This window comes from Balaenoptera physalus (genome assembly GCF_965194825.1).
Source record: "Balaenoptera physalus genome assembly, chromosome: 3".
Classification (NCBI taxonomy): Eukaryota; Metazoa; Chordata; class Mammalia; order Artiodactyla; family Balaenopteridae; genus Balaenoptera; species Balaenoptera physalus.
The window spans coordinates 76,154,802-76,176,565 of record NC_138890.1 but is presented as its reverse complement, the minus strand read 5'-3'; the positions used below and the strand labels follow the sequence as shown (position 1 = coordinate 76,176,565).

Genomic DNA, 21,764 nt, shown 5'->3' with positions numbered 1-21,764 from the left:
TAATGTATGTCAGATAAAGAGTCCAAACAGTTATAGGTTTAGAAAACTACAGACACAGCTCAACCTCTACTTTAGCTGTACTCTTTTAAAACTTACATTATAAGTACTTGCCATATACAGATATTAATTTCTCAAAACTATGATACTAGTTATAATTTTAGGAGCTTTTTTTCAAGTTCAAATTTAAAATATATTTTAAATTATGCAGAAATGATTATAAAAGAATGTTCCTCAGTAATAGAAAATCATGAGTCTTTCAATTTTTTCAAAGGCATGACCAAGGTCAAAGTGGGTAAAGAAGATTCATCATCCACAGAATTTGTAGAAAAACGAAGAGCAGCTCTTGAAAGGTAATTCTAATTAGCTGTGTTTTATTGCTCTCGTGTTTTTACTTCAGTAATGTAAGTCTAATTCCATTAAATGGCACAAGTATATTTTCAGTATTAAAATTCTCAAAGTACCACTTGATTACTCTTAGTGCTATAAGCTTTTAAGAAAATTGATTCATTCAGAAACACAGTACTGTATACTTGTTCCATTTTTATTCTCATTAGTAGTCTAACAAAGTAATACCTATTTTCATCTGAATTAAGTTTTCCTTTGAATTATTACTTGGTGATACGGAAATGTTACTAAATACAATGAAAAATTAGGTTTGTGCTCCCTCCTTCAATTCTTTATAATTGATTTTGACTTGAGTGTACAGAAGCATTAGTCATTGCTCGAGTTGACTGTATAGTTAAAGGCTGATAGATATATATGCTGTGCCTTGCTTTAGACTTCTTGACCTGACACATTTCCTATGGCTTTGAAGACTTGTGTTCATTGCGGCCGACTAAACGGGAAATGGATGGGAGGAATCCCACTCCCAGAATCTTAACATTTCTTCCTTGCTATGCTGAAAATGTGAGAAAACAAGTTCAAAACTATCTTAAAGCCCAATTTATAGTACATAAGTTGGTCATTACCTGGACTTAATACATTTTCTAATTTCGTAGTTTTTGTTTGTTTGTTATTTTAATTGAATTTGCTTATTTGTTCTCTGTCTTATTTTCTCTCTTGGCTTAAAATTAGTGGTTGGCATAGATAGGACAGGTTTTAGGAAATAGTATATATATCTATAGGGTACAAATTATTTTGTAAAACTCTTTTTGAGGCAGTGTATTTCTGGGTTTTAGTAATAAATTGTTTCAATTTTAAGAAAATACCACAGTAAAGTCAGGTTTGAACAATTTGCAGTAAGAAAAGCTAGTGTGCAGCTTAAAATCTTAAAGACTTAAAAGATGAGATTATGTCTATGAGACTCAGCAGTTACTCAGGAAAAGGATTTAAATTGCATCGAAAGAAGTTTAATTTAGGCATTAGAATTGATTCTCTTGTGAAAGAGGTCATAGAATGAGTGTTTTTAAGAGTAAAGGTAGATAATGTGCTGCCTTGATTTTGCTTAGTCCTTCCTGAAAGTATAACCATGACCTTTTGAGAAGCCTTTCCAGTCCTATTTTTCTATGAGTAAATTTGAAATATTTTGGATGGCATTCTTGATAAGGAACTTAATGAAGATTTATTGTACCAAGGGCATATAATTTGATTCTACATTCATCTTCCTTTTAACTTGAATGCATTGCATAGTACTTAAACCATATCTTCATTCACTGTGTAACACTGAGGAGAGTTTTAAGGAAATATTGAAGCTTGACCTAGTGCATATGTGAAGATAGTTTCTTACTGATAAATATTACTTGTTAAATACTGCCTTAGTGGAATTTGCAGTAGTGGGGAAAAAAAAAAAAGGAAACAGTGTACTGTGAGTTCATTTGCATTAGAAAAGATAACTAAAGAAAATATAGGTGTAAAGGTACAGAAGCAAAGGAACTAGAATGATTTTTCTCAAGGGATTTTTCTGTGGCATTTCTTAAAATTTAAACATTAGAATAGGCATATCTGTGGATGTATAACCTAGTTGGATCTGGTGGGTCAAGGAAGTATTTCTTTGTTTACACTATCTTGAACAAAAGGATAAACATCTGGTATTGAAATATGAGAAGAGAAAGGGAGTGGTTAAGAACCCAAGTAATTCGCCTGTGCCACGTTCAGTAAAGTAAGCAGAAATTACTTCTAAGTATCCCGAAGATCGCTCACTTGATTTTCTTAAGAGTGCTTCATACCTTACCTACAAGCATACTGAATTTATTTTATAGTAAGGATACACTTCTGTAAATATAAACTAAGAAATGTAAAGTAGCATTATACAGTGTGTAGCATTTTAGAATCCTTCCTCTGTTGAAGCCTGCACTCCATTACACACTACACACTATCTGTGAGGCCTTGGACAAGTTATTTAAATTCATTGTTCCTTTTCTCTAAAATGTTAAGTGTATCATAACAAGCACCTGAAAACCCAACTGGCAAAGCCTAAACAGTTAGTGTCGGTTGATTAATCCATTCGTTCATATCAGGAAGTTTGGAGGTAGGCAGATGTTTAGTATTATCAAATCCATCAGGAAATCCTATTGCTTCCTTCTGATATCTGGACAACCATTTTTTCACCCGTTCACTACTAGTCCAAATGTCTGAATTAACTGCGGTAGACTCCTCTTTGGTCTCCCTGTTTCCATCCTTGTACCTCTACTCTTTTTCCTAATATAGCAGCCAGGGTCATCCTTTTAAAACATGAATCAGATCATATTCCCACTCCTATTCGTCCAACCACCCAGTTTCAGTCAATAAAAGCGAGAGTCCTTATAATGACCTATAAATTCTTACATGACTTGCACTGCTCACTCTGTTACCTACTTGATCTCATATCCTCCTTGATCACTTTGCTCTAGGCCACACTCACCTGTTGCTGCTCCTCAAAGATCCCAGGCATCTTCCCACTTTAGGATTCTACCCCCTACCCTGTCCCCACTGCCTAGAAAGCTTTTGTTCCCAGGTATCTGCGTGGCTAATTCCCTTACCTCTTTCAAATTCAAACATTCAGATGTCACCTTGCCAGTGAAGCCTATTTTGATTATTGGTTTCATTCTGACCTATTCTGTTTACATCGCCATCAACCACACCTTACACCCTTGATCCCATTTACTTGTCCTTTCTCCACTTGTCCTTTCATTTTTCCACAGCATTTGCCACCGTATCACACACTACATAATTTTTATGTTTATGATTTATTGTCCGTCTTCTATTACGAAAAATTAAAGCTCCAGGGACTTCCCTGGTGGTCCAGTGGTAAATAATCTGCCTTATAATGCAGGGGACGTAGGTTCAATCCCTGGTCAGGGAACTGAGGTCCCACACGCCGCGGGGCAACTAAGCCCATGCGCCACAACTACTGAGCTCATGCGCCTCAACTAGAGAGAGCCCACATGCCACAAACTACAGAGCCCACGTGCTCTGGAACCCACAAGCCACAACTACCAAGCCCACATGCCCTGCAGCCTGCACGCCACAACTAGAAAGAAGCCCACATGCTGCAACGAAGGATCCCGCATGCCTCAACGAAGAACCCGCATGCCGCAACTAAGACCCGACGCAGCCAAGAATAAATTAAATAAATAAATAAATAGTAAATAAATCACTTAGAAAATAAATTAATTAAATTAAATTAAAACTCCACTAGAGAAGGAATCTTGTTCTCTTTTGTTCACTGATACATTCTGAGTACTCAGAACAGTAACTGATGTGTAGTAAATGCTCAATAAATGTTGAATGAACAAATGAATGTCATCAAGGACCCAGGCTCTTTCTACCTGTCTATTCTCTCATTCTTAGCACACATGTCTGAGTCTTAAGCGAGAGAAATATCTTTAACTCTGTTCATCTCAAGCATTTTGTATAACCTGCTTTATTTTGTTTTGGTAAGTAAGTAGGAATTTGAAAGCGCTAAGTGATTCTAAATGTACCAATAACTTTTCCTTAGCACAAATCTCAAGAACAACTACTGACCACCTCTTGTTGAATCTGATACTTATTTTTCATCAGTTCCATTGCATCTTCCACTTCTGTCTTCCTTCAGTGTTTCTGCTTCTCTCCATACCTCTTTTCATGTATTTTTCTTACATTCTTTTCCTTTTTGTTCTGTATCCTTCCTTTATATATCTCCAACCCTCTCTGACCTTAATTCTGAATTGATGACTATTTACAAATAGTCATCAATTTAAAACCCAGTTTATGTTTCTTTTCTTAATTTTAACATTATGTAAGTTTAATACCTATTTTTAATGGTTAATTGCTCTTTATTTTCATGTAACCCTTAAGAAGAAAAGTTTTACCATCTTTTTCTAGAATATCATTTTCCAAAATGGATTCCTCAGATTGCTAGTATGTGGTAGGGTGAAAAAAGGAAATCTGTTGTCAATTGAGGTTTATAATTGTAGGGTGTAACAAAGTTAAACCAGGTTTTTTTCCTGCAATACTTCTCACAGCATTTAATATGCTGCTGTTCATTATAAGTCTTAAAGAAAGGACTATGTATGTAATATATTTCAAACTTTCTTGATTGTAGAGCCAGTCTTTTTCATGGAATATTGTATGAGACTAGTATTCTGCAGAACTCACTTTACAAAGCTATTTTAGAATATAAATAGTATTAGGTATTTCCATTTAGGTTGAAATATTAGAATATTTCTTAAAGGCTGGGTACTAGATGTTTTGTCTTCCTGCTTGTTCATTTTACGAACGTCTGAGTGCTTGCTATTTATCAGCTGTTGTATGCACTCAGATGAACAACTTACGCAAACTGCTTTAAGCAGTACACAGTCTAAGTAACTAAATAACAAACCTAGAGTAGTACTGGAGAACTTCAGTGTTAAAATTGTAAGTAAAATTCCAGTGGGAAAATACCAACATTTCTTAAACTTACAGGATTAGTGTTCCTACTGCATCTCTTTTTTACCTTTATAAAGTAAGCCGCAAATACTTTTTAAAACCACAGTGTAGATTGCATTGTACATATCTATTAAATGCTCTGTTTCTGTTATAATGACTTCTTGTGTGGGCTGTTGACTTAAAGTGAAGTTTAATATGGTGTGTATTTTATTTAAATATACAAAAACAGAAGTTAACATTTAAGCAGCGATTAGTCATTTTAACCATTATATATAGTGTTTGACTTTAGAAAAGATTATCACTTTTTTTAGAAACTATTTTAGGCATACTTTATAATCTTGTAAAGAGATAGAAGTCATCACTGACTACATTTATGCTGCAGAAATAAAGGTATATTAACTGTTAGGCAAAATATTATAATTGAAATATTACTGCATGTTATTAATCTGGGGAAAGAGCAATTTTTTAAAAATGGGATTAGATAAGTAATCAATGATCATCAAATAGTGAACCTTTTTTTTAATGAAAGATTGGTAATTTATTATGAATGTCAGGGCTGGACCTTTTCTAGTAAAGGAAAATTACTAAAGTTAGGCTAATAGTGATTTAATAATGATGTTTCTCTTTACTTTTTATTTTATGTGGTGTCATATAAGAAAGACATCAAAAATAGCAAAACCTTAAAAATAAAAATATTGAAGAAAATTTAATCCTTGTCAAATAAGGACCAAAACTTACTTGATAATTAAAATCCGCTGCCAAGGAAAAAGAAATTGGTAGGCTGTTCTCCATTTTGGTAATGATGACAATTTAAAAAAAAAAAAAAAAGTTTGACTGGACTATATAGTAATATATATATTACTAGAATATATATAGTAATAACTGGAAACATACTGACCCACCAAAAGATAGCATTATTTGATAAACTTACCTATATACCCTTTTATAACTCTAATACTTCGCAGTGAGAAGTTTGGTAAGTTATTTAACCTCTCCCCCTTCCTACCCCCACCCCCTACCATGTTTCTTTTTACATAATTATGAATTTTCAAAAGATGAACGAAAAGCTTTTTAATCATTAAATTACTATAAGATTCTACATAATTAGGGTGAAGGCAAACTGATATGATAGGAGACAAACAGAGGACATCTTTTTTTTTTTAATTTTTATTTTGTTGAAATAAGATTTAAAATCAGATGGTACTGATAAATAAAGGAGCATTTTATTCTTAAATCTAGGTATCTTCAAAGAACAGTAAAGCATCCGACTTTACTACAGGATCCTGATTTAAGGCAGTTCTTGGAAAGTTCAGAGGTATTATTTCTACTTTAAATTTTTATATGTAAATGTTCTCATTTATGATTATCAGTGTAATAATTTGTATAAGAATATGTGTTCAGTAAACAGTTGCATTAATAGATGGAATAAAGCAAAGATTTTTTTTTTGCTTAGTGCTTTAATTACCTTTAATTACTTTAAATTACTAGCAAAATATCTTCTTTGCATTGATAATTGTAGGATGATCATTACCTTTCTTGAAAAATTAAAACCAGATTTAAAAGAATGGCTTATTAATAGTCTAGTTCTGAATGCCCTAAGTTGTTGCTTAGGTATTGTGTTGAAATAAGTTTATTCAGACCTCATTTTAGAGATTGTTGAATAATGTGTGTTTGTGTGTCTACATTCTAATAGTCTTATTAAGGTTTTGAAGTGCAAATTTATGATTTGAAAGAGCTTTAATTATAACCATGCTGCTCTTTATATTTGGCACATTTTATCCTCTAATTGTTACTGTTTGAGATTTGTTTTTAAATTTACTTGAACCCCAGAATTTTTAAAAAATTCAAAATCACACAGTCCTAACTAAGCATAAGGAGATTTTTCTCAAGACTTTCTTCTTTTTTCCTTATAAACAGTTTATTTCTGCTAGCAAACAGGTGGCCAGTGTTAAAGTGCTTGGCAATTTCTTAATATATTTTGACAAACAGTGTTGTTCCATCTAAATGTAAACGTGCAGAAGAAAAACAAATGGAAAGTCTATTTTTTAAGTTTTCCTTTGAGAAGTAGTGTATTTGAGAAATTAGATCTCACTATTGAAATGTATGAGAGTGAAGAAAATACAACCTCCTTTTTTTCTTTTTTCTTTTTTGTTTTTCGGGGCTGTGTGTGGGGGCAGTCCCTTCTGTGGCCAGTTAAACCTCCAGGCTTTTAACCGGTTTGTTTGCCCTTATTTGTCATTCAATTCCAGCTGCCTAGAGCAGTTAATACACAGGCTCTGAGTGGAGCAGGAATATTGAGGATGGTGAACAAGGCTGCCGACGCTGTCAACAAAATGACAATCAAGATGAATGAATCGGATGCCGTAAGAGCTGATTTTTTGACTTGAATAATGAGATGAATTAATGAGCCCAACAATTGCATTTTAAAGCTGTACAAGTAGAAAATAGGATATTAATTTGCTTATTGAGTTTAGTTCTCAGCACATCAGTTGACCACCATGGTTATACATGGTTAATTTGTTGCTTTAAAACAAGGGATGTAGCTTGCTATTTATTGGTGACCTAATTTAAAGTGGTTTGTACTGGCTAAATTAGCTCCATTTTTCATTTTTCTTAGTGGTTCGAAGAAAAGCAGCAGCAATTTGAAAATCTGGATCAGCAACTTAGGAAACTTCATGCCAGTGTTGAAGCCTTGGTCTGTCATAGAAAAGGTTTGTTTGTCTTGTTATTTATATGTTTAACACTGTAAGTTAATTCAGATATTTTATTTAAATTTTATTAAAAATGAACATTTTAAAGTTATGAATATTTTAAAGAGGATGTTTTCTGTTTCAACTTTGTTATTTAATATTTTCTGTTCCATTTTATGTAACTTCTAGTTTAGAAGGAGAAAAATCTTGAACTTGTAAAAGTATATTTTGAATTTTGGATTAAAACTGATTGATTAACTCTTTGTTAAACATATTTAATGAATGAATGAAGATGTCTTATTGGTAACTCTTATATAATTAAGGAATGAAATTTTTCTTTAAAATGTTAGTTTTGTACCTACATTTCCTAGAGAACTCTGGAGTATTTTCTTCATTTTTCAACCACCATATTTAAAAACCTGGAAGGGGGTGTTAAAAATTCATAGAAAACTTTAGTTGTAATTTTTTGATTCCATGGTGAGGTTTTTTGGTTTTATTTTTGAAGATTACATGGCTTTTACAATCATCTTTCTAAAACACTTAATAAGTAATTTTGTATGTGCCATTCCCAGCAATACATTGCAAAAAATAATTACAGAAAATCTACTGGTACATTTATTATTGAAAGTAACTTATAACAGTTTTTGCTATTTGTATTCTTTCTCTTAGGGAACATTTTATGGTTCTTTAAGAGAACTTTACGTAATGCAGAGCAACAGAGCAATCCAAGCAATATAATTGTTAGTCCTTGACATCTGTTTTTCTTTATTTGATGTATCTGAAATAATCATATTGAAAAATCTTTTCAAAAATTCTTAATATTTCACTATGCATTGTTGTTGCACACAAAGAAGAGAAGAATAAGATTTATGTGAACTGCATGTACAGTTTTACTTTGCTTTCCTCCTGTGAGCTAAATAATATTCTTATCAAAAATTATAGACATTATTTTCAATAGTAAATGTTTAAAGGCCAAATAATATAGTATAAATCAATTGTGAGTGTTCCCAGTGCTTTCCATATGAAAAATATATTTTTTGTCTTTTTTAGGACTAGACAGAGAAACAGTGAGCACTTTAGGGGAGAAAGGGAAGGGAGATTATTATATTATTAAACATAGTTCATCCCCTGGGAATATAGGCAGTGGTTCTTTTAAATTTTCAGTAGAGCTCTGAGCAGTTAACATCTATATGCCCAAGGCATTTTAATGACTGATTGTTGCATGTTAATTATTTTAAAATATTTGAGCAGTTTGTGAATAGATAAAATTTAGAGCGACAGTAAAAAAATAAATGCAATATTGAAAAATTTCACTAGTGAACACTAAAAGTGAATACTTTTTTATTCCAGAACTTTCAGCCAACACAGCTGCCTTTGCTAAAAGTGCTGCCATGTTAGGTAATTCTGAAGATCATACTGCACTGTCTAGAGCTTTGTCTCAGCTTGCAGAGGTTGAGGAGAAGATAGACCAGTTACATCAAGAACAAGCTTTTGCTGACTTTTATATGTTTTCAGAACTACTTAGTGACTACATTCGTCTTATTGCTGCAGTGAAAGTAAGCCTTACTTTGTAATCTTCCTTGAATTCTGCATACTTCAGTGTTTTGCTTATAAGAAGAACATGGTATCCTATTAGGCATGCATTTAAGTGTGTAAATTACATACTAGTAAGTATAAAATGGCTTCAAGATGATTATTCATAGCTTAATATTCTCTTCCCCTATGACTTAGACAGTACAATAGAATTGATGTTTTTAAGAGATCTAAGGATGCCAAATAAAATAAAACCATTACACACTTACTTATATATTTATATATAGAAGTTTGCAGCTAACTGATAGCATTTGTTTACTCCTTCTAGCATAAGCTGAAACTACCCACTGGATTCTGTTATCATTAGTAAAGTTATAATAAGAAGCAGGAAAAAACCAGAACTGATTATTGCATGAATATGTTTAACGGTGGCTTTGGCATGAATTTGGACTGTAAGCAAACATTCTGCGTATATGTCACCATCTAATTATAGACGAGATGGGACTAGATTAGATAAAAAATTGTGTTATCTAGTGGTAATGTTTAAGGATGAACAGTCTTTAAGTTTCTGAATAGTTAAGAAAGTAATCCCATAAACGAATGAAAATTAGTATTTTATAGATAACTCCAATATTCAGATAATGAAACTGAACTGACTGTTATTTTATGTTACATGTTATGGAATATACTTTTTAAGATCTTATGGTGTCTTTGAATTACTGTTAGGAACATTAGTTCTCATGGAGAGTCGAGGGGAGCTAGAAGTTTACCTTGGATTCAAACATCTAGAAAGTTAAATTAGTATTTATAATCAGAACATTGATACATTGCATATCATAGACAATTCTGTTCTCAGGCTAATGATGACAGTTATTACTAGAGGGTTCTTAGCATTTCAGAGTGGTACTTTCTTAGGTTTAGGTTTGTCTACATTACCAATTTTGTTTGTATTTATTCTTAGGTGTTACTCTTTTAGTTTTTATTGGAGTGTAGTTGATTTACAATGTTGTGTTAGTTTCAGGTGAACAGCAAAGTGAATCCGTTATACATATACTTATATCCACTCTTTTCTTTTTTAGATTCTTTTCCCATATAGGCCATTACAGAGTATTGATAGAGTTCCCTGTACTATACAGGAGGTTCTTACTGCTTATCTGTTTTATATATAGTAGTGTGTATATGTCAGTCCCAATCTCCCAGATTATCCCTCCACCTCCCTTATCCCCTGGTAACCATAAGTTTGTTTGCTACATCCATGACTCTACTGCTGTTTTGTAAATAAGTTCATTTGTACCCTTTTTTTTTAGATTCCACATATAAGTGATATCATATGATATTTGTCTTTCTGAGTCTGACTTACTTCACTCAGAATGACAATCTCTAGGTCCATCCATGTTGCTACAAATGGCATTATTTTATGGCTGAGTAATATTCCATATCTTCTTTTTTATGGCTGAGTAATATTCCACATCTTCTTTATCTATTCCTCTGTTGATGGACATTTATGTTGTTAGATGTTACTCTTTATATTCCTGGCAGTTAGTTTTTCTTTTCACCTATTTAAATATATTAATATAGATAGTTATCAGTTCATTTTATATAGGCAACTTGTGATACACAGAAATTCAGTTTACAGATCATGGTTCCTGTTTCTCACCTGCTCTCACCTCATTCCAGAGCTCCCACTAGCATGAGAGCTATTATTAAAAAGTATAACACCTGCAGAAAACCTGTGGGTTCAAAAAGGGACACTAGGCACTGTCTGTGAGAAGTAGTACCTGCTGAGAAGAGCTAACCTGGGACAAGACTCCCTGACAGGGTTGGCCTCCCTGTGTGTTGGATGCTCATCCCTCAAAAACAGCTTTTCTCATACTGCCTCTACCTTCTTACGGTTTTTTTACGTTCCATGAAATTACAGTTATATCAGTGTTTCCCGGAATGTTTTCTACATAACACTGACACCGAAAGATGTGCCACAGTCAGCTGAGTTATGGAGATAATGTATGCAATATCCCTGTCTTGCAGATTCAGAGTGCATTTAAAAAGCTCAGGACTGTCTAGCAGTAAAAAAAGACATTTAACTTTATTTAATCCAGAGGCTTCCAAATTCATATGAACAGGAATTCTTTTCCACTTAATATATTTTTACACATATGCAACACACTTTGGGAAATACTGAATTAGTGATTCATTGACTAAAAGAAGAGTTAAAGAGCTATGGTCAAGTTATACCTTAAGATGAATTAAGCTCTTTCAGATTGATTTTCTACTGAAACCTAGCCCAGGTCCACTTCATAAAGGAGTTGAGAAATTATGGAGTAAGATGACAAGGCAATTTTTATGGTCTTTATTTTTTGTTTGTTTTTTATTTTAAACTAATTCATTTGTATTTGAAAAGGTACTTGCACAGAATAATTCTAACAACCCTAAAAGGTAAAATTTCTTTTTACTAAAACCTCTAGTTTCTCTTCCCTTGGTGAAATTCTGTTAGATGTCTTTACAGAATTAGCTGTGCACACTTATGAAGCTAATTTTCTCTTTGTTTTTCTTTCCTTCTTTCTTTCTGTGTTTCTTTTTCTCAACCCCCTTCTCCCTCCCTTCATCTCTTCCTTCCTTCTTCAAAAAGGCACATACTATATACACGATTCTCTGCCTGCTTTTTTTACCCACTCTATTTTAAAAACGTCTCTTTATCAACTTACGTAAATATGTGTTGCATTCTTTTAAATGGTTGTATCATATTCCATCACTTAGTATATAGATGGACCTGGAATTATTTGATGAGTTCAATATTAAATATTAAGTATTTTGATAATAATTCTTTGGGCATAAAATTCCTAGAAGTAGAATTACTTGGCCAAAGGGTATACGAAGTTTAAATTTCAGTAAACATTGCCATATTACTGTCTGAAGAGGTTATACCTCTTTATACTCCCGCACCAATATATGTGTTGCTTCTTCTCCCAGCCAATGATGGTTTTTTTTGTGTGTGTGTAAGTTTTAATTTCTTTAGTTATTGTGAATTTAAGCATCTTTACAAATGATAAGCCATTTGCATTTCTTTTTTCTACAAACTGTTTATGTTTATGCCCAGTTTTATTTTTTGTCTTACTGATTTCTAATACCTGTTTAATACTATTCAATACTTAGCTCTTTGTTTTATCCGTATTGAGAGTACTTTTTAAAATGATGGTAATTTTGAAACTAGGAGTACTTTGGGAATTAGAATTTAGGGCCAAAGTGGGGGTACTGAGAACATGAGAAATTGGGGCCTTAAAGAAAGTGATGAAGTTCATCCACTCAGAATACTGCCCAGGCCTGGCCTTGTAGCCAGGGAACTCCTGTTTCCCTCTTTTGTACAGGCTCTGACATCTGGGACTCCATATTTTGGGTAATACAGTTAGTTAGCTCACGTGTATGAAGTGGTAAACTCGTTAGATGCATTTTCATGTATTGGCCTTCTGTGAGCCACTAGAGTAGGGTCAGGGATTGAGGGTAATAGCTTTCAGTGTTTTCAGCACTAGAATCTTCATAAGGAATTCTTACAGGGAATGCAGATTTATAAAATATATAAAATAATTTTTTTAGAAACCAGTAGATGGATTCCCCAAGGAGTTTAACATCTTCATCGTTTGGCTGTAAGTAATCAGCATCCTTTCAGGACTCCAGGAATCTAGGCAGCATACTTTCAGATTCACTGAATTAGAATATGGTATTAATTAAATTAAAATTGCAGCCTCAAATTTCCTGGTTGGCCAGGAAAACTGCTCCACAACTGCAACCTTGTCTAACCTAGACGAGCTTGCATACAATTGCGTACCATAAATTGGTGGGGGATGGGGGTTGTCTAAAGTGAATCACCAGTGTAAATGTATCCCTCTTGTAGAAGAAGCTGGTTGTACCAGAGTGGATTAGTATCTTGACATGCAGAGGCATACATTAAGTTACGATTTGATATTTTGGGATTGACATATATACACTGATACATATAAAATAGATAACTAATGACAACCTGCTGTATAGCTCAGGGAACTCCACTTCACTGTACAGTAGAAACTAACACAACATTGTAAAACAGCTATACCCAATGGGAAAAAAAAGAGATAGCATTTTTAGAAGATCAGGTATGGTTCTGATTCTTTTTTTCTTTTATATTCTGGTGTTACAAGGGTAGGAAACCAAATGAAGAAAAAGTTAATTCTTACGGAGTTAAGATTAATTTTTTTATCTAAAATAATCTGACTTGAGTAGCTTTGCCTTTACCATAGCTCCTATATCTGTACCACAGTGAACATGTGATTTCTGGAATATTATGAGATAATAAACCGGGCAGAGACCAAATTAGTTTAAGTTGGTGTATCACTGAAAAGGCCAGTTGATATATACTAAGAACTTAAGCAAATATTGAAATTAAAGGGCATTTTGGTTCGCTGTTGCACTGTATTGGTACATATTTTAAATAATCAAACTGTACAGAGGAATTTATAAATGAAGAGCTGATATGGCCATGTTCCTTTAAAGGAAAACTAGGCCTAAAGTCTTAAATTACTTTTAAAATTTGTGTATGTGTAGGGGGTGAGGCACAGGGATTGTTTATTTGTTTTAAATGATAGTGACTTTTTGAATGTATTTGTGTTAGATGTATTACTTTTGTGATTTTGGCCCAAATTAATTTGGCTGAAGCAAAATCAATTCATAATGAGAAATGTTTTAGGGAGAATGTAGTCTTTTAAACATAAGAAAAGCAAACAAAAAGAACAGTAAGACTCACTTACTGAGAGAAGAAAAATTATATGAGATGACAAATCTAGTAAAATGGATTTAAATGCCTATAGAGTGCGTTTAACTTACCAGTTTGCCTAGGATGTCTCTTGTCCTGGCTAATTAAAATGTGTACGGTCTTTAAGAACTCTGTGAATTTAGAGTTTTTAGTATTATTGCCCACATTTTCAAAATATGCTGTATGCTGTAAATACAGTCCAATTATGGTTTTTTCTGATTACTTAAGTTATTATTATTTGCACTTCTAGTAGAAATCTTAGAGTTAATCAACTACGTTTATATGTGTATGTTATCTAGAAATAATCCATAATAGTACTTACTAATTATTACACATCCACTAGGTTAAGTCACCCTGCGTGCTATATACTTTTCATTTTATTTCTAGTCCATAAATCTAGATCTTATTTCACTCTTTTATATTTGGAAGAACTGTGGGTTATAGAAATTAAATGAATTTCCCCAAGATCATACAGTGACAAAACTAGTATTTGAATCCAAATTTGATTTGTTCCAAAGCCTACATTTTGAAAATACACTATCTACTTGCTTTCTTCTTCATCAGGTTCCTATAACAGTGTGTATTAATTTACTGTTTCTTGATCCAGAAGCTCTCTATTCGGAATAAATGAAAATAACTCTGTTTCACCCATGTTATTAATGCTTGCTTCATTTGTTCAATTAATAAATACTAAAAAAAATGAATATATCCCCAACATCAAGCTAGAAAAGGGATTATTGTTGTATTCCAGTCTGTCCATCAGTTTTTTTTTTAATGAAATTTCTAATTACTGTCTTACCTTCATATTTCATTTCTTTCCTCCATTCACTTGCTCTTGCTCTTGCTCTACCAAACCCCTTGAAAGAAGTCATGGAGTTGGTTGAATTGTTCTGCTACGGTCTTTTTGTCTGTTTCTTCATTTAATTCTGCATACTAGATACATATATCCATTTGCGCTTTTTGTCTTGTATAGGACTACCTCTCCCCCCGCCCCCCACATTTTGTTATATCTTTACATTGTTTTGCCTGTTCTTTTATTTGCTATTGGTAATCTCTTCCACCACATTTTTACTTTACTTTCTGTTATCTTATGGCTTTTCACATTTCCTAGTTTTAATTTTTTGGCATATTTCCAACACTTAAATCTGCTTTTGATATTTTAGTAGGGAAACTTTCAATTGTAAATATGACACCAGCATTTTCCTATTAAATCTTTCTTCAAAGCGTAAAACTCTGTTAGAAATCTTATTATAAGCCACATTTTAAACCCTAAAGGTGGGACTTCCCTGGTGGTCCAGTGGTTAAGACTCTGCGTTCCCAGTGCAGGGGGCATGGGTTTGAATCCCGTGGTCTGAGAACTAAGAAAAAGAAAAAAAACCCTAAAGGCTAGTGAAATGGATTTTATATATAGTTTTGTTTTTTGTTTTTTTATTCTGAGCTCTTATATTTCATCCAATTACCGGGTTTTTGTTTTTAAGCAAATGAATATAGAACTCTGTTTTCTTTGATATTGGCATGTTTATTTTCAGTATCTCACTATATTAGAGTAGTATATAAGTACTTGGTTTTATTGTTTTTAGTACTATAGCACTTCTAGTATTTTGAAAGTATTTCAGTGTTAATTCCCAGTTAGTAATATTATGTCATTCACTTATAGGGTGTATTTGACCATCGAATGAAGTGCTGGCAGAAATGGGAAGACGCTCAAATTACTTTGCTCAAAAAACGTGAAACTGAAGCAAAAATGATGGTTGCTAACAAACCAGATAAAATACAGCAAGCTAAAAATGAAATAAGAGAGGTGATTAATACAAAATGCTTTATTTATCTCTTTACCCAAATTTTCCATGACTCATTCATATATGCATAATTTTTCATAAATTTTTTTCTGAACCATTCAACACTTAGCTATTTTTTCATAACTTACAAACTGTTTTATAATTACTTTAACATTTTGATCATCATTAAAATCTCCAGATCCCTTTGTTACTTTCACATAATTATGGAATGGATAAAGAAGCATACAAGGAAAAGATTTAAATTAACCTTGAATTAATAATCACACATTTGTTTTGAGATGGTTAATTTGATTTCAGATAATTACTTATTTTGTGTCTAAAATTGGTTTTAGAGATAGACTTGTCCCACATGTAGCTGTCCAGGTGACATTATCCCCATATATATGTATTATATATGGTATTTTAGTGAATCTGTATAAGTTTATTATAATTTATACACTTTTTTTGCCATGCTTCAATAAGGAAATTGAAGAGGTAGGACAACCTTTATATTACTTAAAGTAAATGTACCTGCTCTTTGAAGAGTATGTACCAGTGTTTTGGTTACATAGTGGGAAAATATCATTTCATTGCTTAAGTCTTCATTTATTTTATTTTAGCTGTTCCATTGGTCACTAATCACAACGTTTATTGTTTCTGTAGTGAATTTAATGTTTACCGATAGGTGTTCAGTAGACCGTAATTGCACAATTTTTTTTTTTAATCTGTACATTTCACCATTACAAAAATGTTTTTTAAATGTTTGTCATAAAATTTTTCTAATTAATTATTTCCATGGGCATATAAATTGTGATGAACATGTATTCTTGAAATTAGCCAGTATTATGATATATTTTGAAATAATTTAAAGGTATATAAAGAAATGAGAAAATTACACTCTAACACTGCTAAATTATTTGATAGTGAATTTTGTACTCAAAATCTTTTCATCTAAATTAAGGTGTGGAGTGGAGACTGTAGTTCATTAAGCACTAGAGTATCCTAATCGTAAGTCTGACAGTAAAATATTAATGGAAATTAAGCTGGTGTGCATTTCCACTACTGGAAAGTTGCATACACGTTTGAATGATGCCAAACTGGGCTTTGCCAATATTGAACTTTCAGGATTTTTAGGCACTGCATTATAAATCAAATGAGTGGTCATGACAGCTAGTTCTATAAATTTTTCCCAGACAAGATTAAAAAATTTGTACATTTTTGTTTGTTTTTGTCAGTGGGAGGCAAAAGTGCAACAAGGAGAAAGAGATTTTGAACAGATCTCTAAAACAATTCGAAAAGAAGTGGGAAGATTTGAGGCAAGTATAATAATTTCACACTTTTCTTAACAACTTGGTCATATTTTGCCACAGTATCATGGTAAACTCAAACTTGGTTTTGTACTAATGGACGTTTTTTTTTCCATGTATTGTACTTTAACAGAAACAACGAGTGAAAGATTTTAAAACTGTTATTATCAAGTACTTAGAATCATTAGTACAAACACAACAACAGGTAAGGTAATTTTTTATAACTTACAAACTTCTTCGAGAATTTGTTTTTGATATGCTTTTTTATTTTAAAGATGATAATCAATGAAATGAGCTTTACTTGAGAAGTAATAAATGGAGTAGAGAAAACCAAAGACAGCAAAGGAAGAATGGTAGTAAAAATAATTGGAAATTCTCGGGTCCTTTTTGCCTCTACTGCTAACCTCTAAGAGAGAGATACTTTTCCCAGTTCTAGACTATGAGAAACACTCTGGACTACTTTTCCCTTTTTCTCAGTCTTCCCAGTTTTACTTCCCTATTGATCATAGCTGTTTGAGTACATTCTTGTAGTAAGTTCTTCTCTTCCATACCAGATAGAACTTAAACTAAAAAGTAAATTTTAAAGGTTTTTTTAAAAATATTGTTTTGATTTTTCCTTTAGTTTGTGTGGGTTGGGTGTTGATTGTATACTGCAAGTGGCATTTGTCTCCTTAAATAGAGAAAACCATGGATTTTAATGTTATATTAAAGAAAAGTCTGTAACAAGATAATATCAGAGGTTTGTTCCTGTGTATTTTAATATAAATTTGAGTAATAGATCAAATTATTTAATGTCTTGAATAGAAGGATTTCTTCCTCCAATTCTTTTTTTTTTTTTTTTTTTTTAAATTTTATTTATTTATTTATGGCTGTGTTGGGTCTTCGTTTCTGTGCGAGGGCTTTTTTTTTATGGCTGTGTTGGGTCTTCGTTTCTGTGCGAGGGCTTTCTCTAGTTGCGGCAAGTGGGGGCCACTCTTCATCGTGGTGCGTGGGCCTCTCACTATCACGGTCTCTCTTGTTGCGGAACACAGGCTCCAGACGCACAGGCTCAGCAATTGTGGCTCACGGGCCCAGTTGCTCCGCGGCATGTGGGATCTTCCCAGACCAGGGCTCGAACCCGTGTCCCCTGCATTGGCAGGCAGACTCTCAACCACTGCGCCACCAGGGAAGCCCTCCAATTCTTTTTAAACTATATAATATCAATAGATTAAATTTTTAAATTAGGTGATAACATTATATCTTCAAATTATATTTGTTTTTTATTTTAAATACTTAGTTCATAAAGTCAGATTCTTTAAATATAAAAAGAAATCGGGGGCTTCCCTGGTGATGCAGTGGTTAAGAATCCGCCTGCCAATGCAGGGGGCATGCGTTTGAGCCCTGGTCCGGGAAGATCCCACATGCCGCAGAGCAACTGGGCCCGTGCACCACAGCTGCTGAGCCTGCGCTCTAGAGCCCACGAGCCACAGCTGCTGAAGCCTGTGCACCTGGAGCCCGTGCTCCGCAACAAGAGAAGCCATGGCAATGAGAGGCCCACGCACCGCAACAAGGAGCGGCCCCACTTGCTGCAACTGGAGAGGGCCCGCGCGCAGAGCAAAGACCCAACGCAGCCAAAAATGAAATAAATTTTTTAAAAAATAAATTTTAAATAAATGAAGCAACTATTCTGTAAAAAGAACAAAAAAAAGGTTATATAAGCTTGTTTTTAAAGGAATTGTTTTAAACTTAATGTTAGTTTATATGTCAGTCTATTCTGTTCTCTGGACTCTGGACTATCCAGGAAAGACTGGCAGCTAATTCCTTCCAGTCTCTTTTCCCATTCTTGCTTGGATATTTTCTTCTCTTCCTCCTTTTCTCATTCTTTTTGGCTAGCAATAACATAAAATGTGAATGTCCTCTGAATTAGGAGATGTTATCGCTTTATATTGGAAAAGCTCATTGCAGTTTTATTATTTAAGGTAATCTTATTTAACTTACACTAACAAACTGTTTCTATATATACAATTCATAAATTAAAGAAATCTTAAATTTTTTGGTATTAAAAAATTTTTTTTTCTTACATCAAAAACTAAAATTACCCAGGAGTAATTAATATTTTAAAATAATTTATATATGAATTATATTGACAGACTTAATATAAGGGAATTTAGATGATCCCTTTAAGAACCAGACTTTAGTAAATGTTAATCATTGTTAGTTATTTGTATAGATTTTTTTAAAAATGCTTCACAGGATATATTATATAAACGACAAAAAGATTATGAGAATGTCTTTTATTTTTTGTTATCATCCACAGCTGATAAAATACTGGGAGGCATTTCTACCTGAGGCCAAAGCCATTGCCTAGCAAGAAGATTATTCCTGTTAAGAAGATCTTGGATGCTTGTTCCAGTATGCAGAATTCCATAGTGAAATCATCTAAAACCATCTAAATAAACCACTATATATTTTATGAATTACATGTGGTTTTTTATAAATATATATTCTGACATTTTATTACAAGCTGCATGTCCTGACCCTCTTTGAATTAAGTGGACTGTGGCATGACGTTCTGCAATACTTTGCTGAATTGAACACTACTGTGTCTTAAATACTTGCACTAAAAAGTGCACTGCAAGGCCAGAAAATTTTACAGTATTTTTTTCTTCACAATATGTTCTGTAGTGTGTTCGCCCTCTTTATGAAGTGAATTATCAGCGCATTGGTTAATGTTCACTTATACATTCCTGTACGGAAATGATGATTTTGTGATTACAGTAATAAAATGATATTTCTTGTGAAGTATTAGTAACAGATTATTTGGGTATGTAAGCATATTAGGGATCTTTTAAAAGCATTTTAATAGGAAGAAACTTTTTCTCTTAGATGTATATAGGTGATGCTATGATGACTAATTTTTTTAATTCACAGAAAAAACAACTCTTTCATTATTAAATGACTCGATGAAGGTTAATTAAGTTTTTTTATCCCTTGGTTCAACTTTGGGGAATGCTCTTGTCTTGAGTAAGGGAGTAAATAATTGTCTTTGCTTGTTTTTATCCATTCCTATTATAAGTGCCCAACTTCAGAATTAGAAAAAAATAGATGTTTCTGTTACAGGTCCTGTGGATTTTGCTCATCTTCTATTATCTTCAAAGTCCAAGACTTTGCATATATTTAATTTATTCCTTGCCTTTCCTTTGTTTTTCGTTTTAAACTAGAAGTAGATCATCTGTGGTCATCATTGACAAAGAATAGTGCCATGCTAAAATACCCTGTGATTTGATGAATAACCAAGGATAGTGCAAAGGAAATTTGAAGTAAAATGAAATTTGTCTTTGGCAGCCATCTCACCTATTTCTGTATCCTGTTTAGATGGCAATTATATAACCCTTAATGTTGATGAAAGTTTAATTTGTAACTGGCATCAGAGTTATTTTCATTTTTTAAAAAGTATTCTTAAAGATGCCCCTCTTCTCAGGCTTAACAACTGTATCTCCTTTCCAGAAGAGTAAGATGTTGTATGTGTAACTGAGTCCTTTCTAGCAGCGCACTGGATACAATTAATATATCCGAGTATCCTCAGGGTATGTTTGCTTCCACTTATTTTAGTTGAAATTTTAGGCCTACTGTAGGTGTTGTTCATGTTTATGATCCTGGAACCCAGAAGAATGCCTGATACATAATAGGGAATAATAAAGACTTGATGAATTGAACAGGAAAAAAAAATCCTGGGTGATGCAAAATAATGTTTGCTGTCTTAAGAAGAAGGAGAAATTGAAGCAGAAATAGTATAGTCTTCTGTTGTTGCTTCTCTTGGAGGTAACTTTGATACGTTTAAGAAATGAGTAATTCCTATTAATATGTATCAGATCCTATCTTGTTGTCCTGTTAATACTGAGCAAAATATAGGCTTACTGGGAACAGTTTCACTACAATGATGACCTAGTATTAGGTACATAGGTTACGTTTACACATAGGATAATAACTTATTCAAGCCCAAATTGTCCATTCTGCTGTGGTACATGTGTAATAACATTCAGTACCTCCAAATAAAATAATAAATATTTTCAGACTTGATCAAGCTGAAGAGAGTAACAGACCTGAATCCATTCCAGATTTCATTCCCCTTAACAACCTTTACTAAAAGATAAAGAGCCTGTTGGAAATTTCAAGTAAATTATATGAACTTCTGATACCTATGAACATTTTAACAGGATTTACTTTCTTCAACACTACACCTATCTCCACCCATTAATTTTCACATCTCTTATTCATCTTACTAAAATACTTTGATTCTAAATAAATAGAACAACAAGAGCATTAATAGTGCTGATAACATAGTCTTTTAGTTATAAAGGTCTGAATTTTAATTTTTTTTTTCTTTAACCAGATAGAAGTTAAAGAAGGACTAAGGCAGCATAGTACAGTGGAACAAGCTGAACTTGGAGTCAACATAGTTGTGTTCAGTCTTTTATCACTCAGTAGCTGTATGACACATCTGTAAAACAAGAGTATAAAACTGATTCCTGAGGTGCCTTTCTACTTTAAAATATGTTGTTTAAAATGCCAAACTTCAGTATAAATATTATTCTATTAGAGAATCAAATCCTAATCAAAACCACCTTCTATTAATAAAGTAAAGCAAGGCTAAAGCAAAATAAATGTGTGTAAAAATATGATTTCTAAAATGTAAAATAAGTTTTTTTATTGTATTTTTTGTTGAGGTATTTTCAACTATCCATCTTGTTTTATACATATATATTAGTGTCAAATCAAAATACCCTTGTTTCATTGTTGCTATTCTTTAAGGCTTTTTATTTTATTATTCAGATATAGCAAAGTTTTACAAATTCCCTGTACAAATTGTTTC

General features: G+C 32.9%; 1 protein-coding gene across 2 annotated transcripts in view; it reads left to right on the top strand.

Moving 5' to 3' along the window:
• SNX2 (sorting nexin 2) overlaps nt 1-19,693 on the top strand; it is a 54,700-nt gene extending 35,007 nt beyond the window's left edge. Inside the window, exons 7-16 of one of the 2 annotated variants that reach the window (XM_082457873.1) lie at nt 272-350; nt 6,064-6,139; nt 7,074-7,187; nt 7,442-7,535; nt 8,865-8,912; nt 9,030-9,070; nt 15,485-15,628; nt 16,841-16,921; nt 17,046-17,117; nt 19,209-19,693. In XM_082457873.1, coding sequence (XP_082313999.1) covers nt 272-350; nt 6,064-6,139; nt 7,074-7,187; nt 7,442-7,535; nt 8,865-8,912; nt 9,030-9,070; nt 15,485-15,628; nt 16,841-16,921; nt 17,046-17,117; nt 19,209-19,259 — 800 coding nt within the window. In that variant the 3' untranslated portion in view covers nt 19,260-19,693. Of the gene's footprint in view, nt 1-271; nt 351-6,063; nt 6,140-7,073; nt 7,188-7,441; nt 7,536-8,864; nt 9,071-15,484; nt 15,629-16,840; nt 16,922-17,045; nt 17,118-19,208 lie in introns of both variants that reach the window. The other variant, XM_082457872.1, reaches the window with a different exon arrangement.
• The last annotated feature ends 2,071 nt before the right edge of the window (nt 19,694-21,764 follow it).